The sequence below is a fragment of the Amphibalanus amphitrite genome, unplaced genomic scaffold, assembly GCF_019059575.1.
Source record: "Amphibalanus amphitrite isolate SeventyFive unplaced genomic scaffold, NRLGWU_Aamphi_draft 000703F_arrow, whole genome shotgun sequence".
NCBI lineage: Eukaryota > Metazoa > Arthropoda > Thecostraca > Balanomorpha > Balanidae > Amphibalanus > Amphibalanus amphitrite.
Window position 1 is genome coordinate 42231 of NW_024882197.1, and position 8039 is coordinate 50269.

At 46.2% G+C, this 8039-nt stretch overlaps 1 protein-coding gene across 2 annotated transcripts; it reads right to left on the reverse strand.

Annotated features, from left to right (window-relative positions):
* Positions 1 to 1498: 1498 nt before the first annotated feature.
* LOC122364858 lies at positions 1499 to 5457 on the reverse strand. 2 transcript variants are annotated; one of them, XR_006253643.1, is made up of 3 exons: positions 5020 to 5457; positions 3502 to 3593; positions 1499 to 1797 (listed from the first exon to the last, which is right to left on the reverse strand). XR_006253643.1 is itself a non-coding variant. In XM_043335636.1 (2 exons), the coding sequence occupies exons 1-2, from the start codon at positions 5095 to 5097 to the stop codon at positions 1504 to 1506; spliced, it is 372 nt and encodes a 123-aa protein (XP_043191571.1). In that variant the 5' UTR covers positions 5098 to 5457; the 3' UTR covers positions 1499 to 1503. The 2 variants fall into 2 exon arrangements, 1 of the variants encoding a protein (XP_043191571.1); XM_043335636.1 differs by lacking the exon at positions 3502 to 3593.
* Between the last annotated feature and the right edge of the window lie 2582 nt (positions 5458 to 8039).

The window sequence follows — 8039 nt, forward strand, 5'->3', positions numbered from 1 at the left end:
GTAAATAATTATCGGTGCTTGATCACATAGCAAACAGAAACTACAAGACAATTGGTCATTTATTTACAGTGGATTCGGACATGATATGCAGTGTTTATCACCATTTGCCTGCATCGCCAACACTGCGCGAGTTCCTTGACGTTCAACTTTATGTTGGTCGTCTTTCTAAGAACACAACCAATACGAAATACACGCACACTTGCATCCAAGCCTCTTAACCCTCGCCCGCACATGCCATTTTCCCATCCTAGAACGCACATGGGGGGGGGGGGGGGCTGCCACCCTCCGCGCCATTTCGTTCCTGTTGGAGATAGAGCTTAGCGGTAAGGACCAAAAAGATTCTTTGGGAAGAGACAAATCCAATGATACCCAGTTTTACCTTCTCAGGTCAGTCATTGACCTTCCAGGTCAGGTCAAACTAAAAAATGTTGCTGTTTTGGGTCACCGTTGGATATCAAGTGGGCTGCTTAGCATATTCCGATGACGATGCCGTTTTCTGGTGCCAAGCCAGCTAGAACCTCTTTGTCACACTACCCGACCAGATTTTTGTTGCTGAGGTCATTTCAGGTCAAGCTAGGTCAAGGTCAATTATATGTGTTTGTATGTCTGTGTGTGGCTGTGTGTATACTGATGTGTACACCGATTGTTTATGTGTCCATATTACATGAAATCATGATCTGATAAGCTTTTACCAGAAATGCAGTCAAAAAACTTCACAAAAAGTAAATTTAGCTTGCCTAAAACGCAATTATCTTAGATGACCTAGGTTGACCTTGACCCTGACCTTGACACCTGTACATCGTCGAACAACTTGTTCCATGATAGGTGGGAGGTAAGACTGGCAAAAAAGGCCGAAATCAAGGTGTCAAAAGCTCACAAGGCCCATAGCAAACGCAAGATGTTGAGAATTGGCCATTTGGGTCATGACATGACCTGAAAAAAAAACAAGGTCATATCTCCGAAACCAAAAGTCACAGAAACTTGAAATTTTCGGTGAACATCAAGAAAGGATAGAGGAGCAGCTATACGAAAAATCAGCCTTCTAGCTCTAAAAATGTCGAGTGCAGAGCAGAAAGACTACCTGGGGGGTGGCAACCCCCCCCCCATGTGCGGGCGAGGGTTAAAAAGGCAGGATTTTACCCAATTATACTAATGCCACACATCCCGTCAAGCATTCGCAAATTACCGTTTTACAATTCCACCTTGCACCTTGCCCGGATTCGGTTCCATTTGCTCGCGTTCGAATCATTCACGACCGCTGAACCGCATACAAGCAGACTTTGATTACTCCTGTACGGTTCTTAGCTCAGTACGCTGTGCTTTCTCAGCATAGTCCACTGTATGTTCTCAGCAGAGTTCGTGTACCGTCCTCAGCAGAGTCCATGTATTGTTCTCAGCTGAGACCACTGGGCATTTTCAGCATCAGCTCGGCTCTGTCAGCAGAGACCATGTATCGCTCTCAACAGAGTCCGCTGGGCGCTCTCAGCAGTCTGCTGTACATTCTCAGCAGAGTCCGCTGGGTGTGCGGCTGGCTGAGTACAGACCCAGTCGGCGCCGTTTCACGCGGCCGTCCCGCCGGAACACGGTGCTCTGGCCGGCACGCTCGGTGACCGGTCCCTTCCCCACGGCGTGGGCCAGTATGTCTGGCGTGGCCCACTCCTCGCCACGCTGGCAGAAGCCGCCGGTGAGGGGGCGGGGGATCAGGGTGTCCACATCCGGCGCGTCGGCCACCTTGGTGCTCGACTCCCAGAGGAAATCGGTACCGTTCGGGAACAGAAGACGGGTCCACAGGTCCATCTGTGAAGACGAGAGAGAACAGTCAGTTTCGTATGTAAAGGAGAGTGGCAACGGTGGAGAGAACTTTTACAGGCCGGTTTGCATAGTCTTCTGTACTTCATACTTACAACGTTTGCAAACACCTATTTATTTGCAATCATCTTTGAACGTGATAGACAGCTAACGAGTTAGATAGGTAGTATACAGAGAGGAGTCTATTACATATACATTTTAGGAAAGCTATTATATTTTGACAAGCTTAAGTGTCAAGCGTTACAGATGAGCTCAAAATTATTATGAAGCTGAACATCATGGTGAGTACTTTGTTTGCCGTAGAGGATGGGAACTCTTGAATAATTTAGTGCAAATTGGTTGTTTTAACCCGCGCCGGGCCGGTGCTCTGAGATTCCGCGCCGGGCCGCGGGGGGTGTTTGAACACCCCCCCCCCTTCTAACTCCGCTCCTGGGCCACGTAGCGACACGCAGTAAGCGGCAATCGAAAGAACGTCAAAAATAAGAACGAAAACACTTCGGTCATTTTTTGGGTCAGGTCAAAGGTCAGGTCACCAGAGGTCACCAAAGGTAAAATGTTGACTATTTCAACATTTTGGAAACTGCCAACGGCTATCTCGGGAACCGATAGAGCTACAGCGCCGCAACAAAGCGCATTCGATAGCCCTTTTACAGACCTTTCTGAGTAATGTTCTCAGATTTGACCTCAGGTCAACAGTTTAGCCTCCAGAGGGCAAAAACTCCAAAAATAGCCGTTTTTACGAAAAACGTTTTTTCGGCAATAACTTTTGACTCAAAAGAGCTATGACATTACTTTTGCCAGCACCGTGTTCCTCTCGTCGAGACGCGTCGAATGAACTATAATTTGACCTTGAAAGGTCAAATTGAAAATTTGACCTCAGGTCAAGGTCAGGACCTGACCGGAAAAGGTCATGTTGTATATCAGTCGATCCGCAACGTCGAGCCGAACACATCTAAGGCGTTTTCAGCGCTCTAGCACTCCTCTATCAGAAGTTATCATCGAAAAACTGTTAGATTCTGTTCGTGACCTGAGATGACCTCGGGGACATAACGAGGGGTCACAGTTGCCATTTTCTGGTTCAGTGTGTCTATTTTACCTACATCTCGATGTTTGAGAGTGTCTAGAATAGCGTTCGTGCAAAACAGACGCTTTTCAATTTTCTCCCATTGACTTATAATGGAGAGGCCGCAAAATTGACCTGACCTTAGATCACCGATATCAAAATTCCGAGATATACATTTTATAGATAGTGTTGCTCTAATCAATCGCTGAAAGTTTCAAGGCAATCGTTCAGTCGGTGTAGCTAGGACGAGCATTCTTATTTTTTCTGAGGTGAGGTCACTTGGCGTGACCTGGTGACCTGACCTAAGGTGACCTGGGTCTGAAATTTTCACAACATGTGCGGAAAAGATGCACGAACAGGTGTGCCAAAAACGGCGGCGCTCCGCGACGCCGTTTTTGAGATATCTGCGAAAAACCGCAAGGGGGGTGTTCAAACACCCCCCCCCCCGGCCCGGCGCGGGTTAAAAGACCGGTGACATGTTTGAATTCTGTTAAATCATCAATTAAGAAGTTATCCAGAATGATAAATCGAAAAATTAGGCTGTGGCTTGACTTCTTACTATTTATGAGTTATTCATTTATTTTTGCAACATAAGTGCAACATGCACCATGTGATTCGGCATTCCTAACCTGTAAAATTTTGCCGGCCGGCCACCGAGAAATGTCCCATGTTCCGAGGACATCGTGAGCAGTTACCAGAACTTGCTTATGAGTGGAACGAGCTGAAATAAACAGAAAAAATGGATTAGTCATTAGTCAGATGTCGTAACTCTAACTTTTACTTTCGTCGCGATGTAGTACAAGCTTTTGTTACGAGAATCACTGCTATGCTATTAGCGCCTCCCAGATGACAAGAATTTCGAGAGAGCCACTCTGTGTTAGCAACTTTATTGCAGGGCTTACAGGTATATTTAAAATTTTGATGAAACGATAAGATATTTTATTGCGGCAGTTACCTAACACTAACAGCTGCTAGCAATCGCATTGTTCCAAACGGTCACAACTCGATTTGCTCCAAGACGAATCAATAATCTGTCATCTAATTAAGACGTGCTCTGCAGGATTGGTATGTCAAAGAGTCATGCCAGCTGTCTGCCAAATGCCAAGAAAACAGAGTCAGAGTATACATTGCCTATGTAACTGCTAGTCCACCGGGGGGAATGCCTGTGTGATGTATGGCTAATTGGGTATTGAAGGTAAACAAGAAGATAATATTTCTGACACACATCATTGCTGTTTTAGGTTGTCATGCGTTTTATACTGTAATGGATGAATGTGTTTTATACTGTACCTAATGGGTATCATGCTGCCACGACTAGGCCAATAAGATTTGGATAAAAACTCCCAGTTAACCAAATTATCGTTTGCTTCATGGAGCGCACAGTTCTGCATAAAGCTGTGAATATATGTAGGGCTTGGCCTTGACCGGGTGCGATGCGCAGGGAAGCACAAGGAAAACAGGAGCGCAGACGAGATTTTTCCGTCAAACCGGGCCAACAAGCCACGTTGCCAAGGTTAGCAGCCGGTTCGTCCCGCCTCAGGCCAGGGGACCGGTTTGCCGGCGCTGCTGCTGAGCGCATTATTCTGGAATTTGAACCGAAAGGACATGTGTTGGTGGCTGCAGTCCACGCTGGAAGGAAGGGTCTGGGCGATAAGCAGAGTGCTGATTTGTTAGTGAATGCTGTATGTTGGTTATTACGTTAGTGTTATGCTTTGTTATACTAAGCTGTATTATAATTTACAGGTTATGCACTTGTGATGGCTAGGCTTAGACAAATAGAAACCGGTAGGTACGTTATATATTTTTTTTACAAATTATTATGATTTGATGGTAAACATTCCAAAATATCAAAATATAGGTAAGCAAAAATATAAGCTCAAAAATAGGTATAAGCTCAAATAAGCTCAAATAAAAATATAAGCTCAAAATATAAGCATCTGATGAGGTTCAATGCACCTTTCATTTTCAAGGAGCACATTGCTTGCGATCCTGCGTCTTCAGCTCCTAACGAGGAAGCAAAAGACTTTAAAGCTCCAAGAATGTCTGAGCTTGATTAAACTAGACCCACCTTTTATTTACCGTCGACCAAAACTCGGGTGCGACTGAGACGCGGATGTTGTTGACAATCCCCAGACCGGTTATCTCACCTTACACAGCACCACGATGACGAGCAGGCACATCGCCGTCTTGACGGCACCCGTCGACGAGGCCCTAATTTTGCGCATAGCTGCAGCTGCACTGTCGCTGTCTGCGTCCTGCCACTGACGAGCGTCCCCTGCCAACTGACAGGGCTTCTTTCCTCGACAGTGCACGGAGCCCCGCTTTCCGCAGTTGTTCACGTGAAGACGTGGCAGGTAGGAACGATGGCGGCCTCGATTCGCCCGCCGTTTGCGCTTCCTGTCCGGCCACGTACCCCAGGGTTTGCACGCGACTGACCGTATACGCCACCTCGAGACGGTAAATTGTGCAGCAACGTCGAGGTTTGAAGGTTATGGTCAGGCAGTACAGCCCATGCAATGTGATAGTGAATGGTACACGAGTGCGATAAAGTGTCGATAATATCAGAGGACATCAATGTTAGGCAGTTGACATTTTAACTGAAAAACGTGGCCGCAGTTTACTGTTCACTTTAATGCGTTTGTGGTCAAAAGTAGATCATTTCAGTCATCAGTCGGTTATGACGCGCTTTTGATCGGAAATTATTTTCATTTTAAAGTCAAAAGCTATCATTTCGATTGTTCTGCTTCTTTACAAAGTCGCTATCAGCAGTCGCAAACAAGAGGAAATATTTATGCATATCAGTTCTAAATATCCTCAAATGACTTCAAAATTAGAAGTTCAAATGCCAATGGAAGCGATGGCGTAACAAATTTTGGCTTTTCAAAGGCTATGAACGCTTGCTATCGAATGTTCTGCTTATAAGCCAGATAATCCCTGTTTGCTAACAATATAGTGAGCAAACACTCTTGCCAGCCTATATGATTACCTAAGCTTTTATTTAACCGAACGACAAAAAAGAAATAAAAAAGTTTCGTAAGTTTCACTATCTTTCGAGCCACCCTTTACTGCTCGTCATTCGATGGACAAGCCGTGAGGTTGAGATATTTTTGTACCCTCCCACCCCCCCACACACACACAGACACACATAAGCTTGCATTTAGTATTCTATACGATCCACTGGCAAGGATAGATCAACTTGAAAGTTGATCATCGACCACTGAAGAGTTTAGGGAATGCGTTTAGGTCGTGCAGGAATATACCATTATCGCCCTGATTCTGCAGTCTGGTGACTGGCGTTCTCATTTCTCAAAGTAACATCATGTCGCCACGACTACCGTGCCCCAAACATTTTGAAAATCCCCTCTGAACCGGGTTTTCGGAGGTTATCTCCAAACCGGTGTGGCCAGAACACTGCGGGTCAGAGCCAGATATGCCGTCTGGGGGCAGACTGGCGGACTGAGCGCCCGACCTGACCTCTATTCCGGAGAGCGCTCAGTCTCTCGCCTGAACGGTGGGGCCAATCGAACAGCAGGCCCACCGGGCATAGATGCTAAACCAGGCGAGGGAAGAGCTGCCAATGGGAGCTGCAGAGAGCTGGTTATTCTGTTTGTTCAGCCTAGGTCATTTGTTCAGGCGTCTGGTCAGGGCTATTGTTTGTGAAGCATTTGCCTTATTCAAAATAGAATGTCGAATAAAACACGCAGTTGATCTGTATCCATTCACCTACTATACATATGATGCACTTTCAATTCCAAATAGTATAGTAAAGGCGAGTTGACACACATATTACAACATTTATTTTTGAAAGTGCTACAATTAAGCAAGCATACTCGTACGTGCTAAGCAGGTTTTGAAAAGCTGCTCTGCGCTTCATAATAAAGATGACTTAGGACTTATTAACCTGGCTGTCCTGCAAACCATGATAAGAGACTAGTGGTTTGCGGTTGACCACCCGTCAGGCGACTTTTGGCTCATCTCGATCAAGAGAAGGGTTGAGATGATGCTATGTGCTCGTTTCATTCACTGAGCTCACGTCAGCTGCTAAAAGGGTGGAGGCTGGACGCGCTTGAAAATGGCTAGCAGCTAAGGCGTTTGCCTGACATTGGTCCTGTGCAATGAGCAGCGCTCTTTTGAGAAAGGTGCATCAGAGATTGAGGGCTATAGTGTATAACCGTCGCCCTTTTATCTGATTCAGGGTCATGAAAATCCAGCAGCCATCTTGTTGGCGATTATACTATAAAAAAACATACACACACACACACACCCAAGCTTTGAGCTTATTTTGGTCCATAAAATGAAAACATTAGATGGTGTTTTGCATTCATCCCCATGGTACTCCAGGTAGGTTTGATGTGAATGTTCTGTTGTTCATTAACAAACAAATGTAAAGAATATGAAAACATTATTTAGCCAAGTACAAAAAGAGTAAAAATTCGAATACCATAGACCAAAAGGAGTAGATATCCAATAGATTATTGTATTCCATTCTCATTTCTCTTTCCTCCTCCTCCTCCTCCCCTCTCTCTCTTTCTCTCTCTCTCTCTCTCTCTCTCTCTCTCTCTCTCTCTCTCTCTCTCTCTCTCTCTCTCTCTCTCTCTCTCTCTCTCTCTCTCTCTCCTCTCTCTCTCGCTCTTAAAACTAATTGAAGTGCTAACAGAGTCAGATCCGTTCATTCCGTTTCACAATTCAGATATTCACAAAAAGCTCAGGAAGTTGCAACACTTCTCCACGTGCCTGCAATCTGTAATGGTCGCTCCCTGGACAGTGGACTGTAACCACCAGCAATCGCCCCATCCATGCGACTTTCAGCATCGTTGCGCTACTGGTGCCATTCGATGTTAACCGTTCTGTACCTGGAAACCCCGCTGACCCGTCACTCAGCGAGTAGCGGCTCGGTTTCGTCAACCGGCGGCCGTATCATGTGCGATGGCTGGCTGCAATGTCTCGGAGGGTGGACCGATGGCTCAGTGTCTCGCCACGACCTCGGGGCGGCTCCTTCTGCGAACAAACACGGCGTGAGTGGGACAGATTAGCATGACCCGCTGTGTCCCGTGCAAGGACCGAGGTCAAACGAGAGAGAACTGCATGACTGCCAGTGCATAGATCGGCCGCCAATGTCCTCCCATTGGTTTGGTGCAGAGTGCACATGAGAGTCCATGAGATTGTG

Bases quoted from the DNA above. Each gene is read 5' to 3' on its own strand.
- LOC122364858 (XM_043335636.1), bottom strand. From the start codon at position 5,097: ATGCGCAAAATTAGGGCCTCGTCGACGGGTGCCGTCAAGACGGCGATG. The intron at 1,798-5,019 runs GTGAGATAACCG...TCGTCTTCACAG, and splicing joins TCATCGTGGTGCTGTGTAAG to ATGGACCTGTGGACCCGTCT.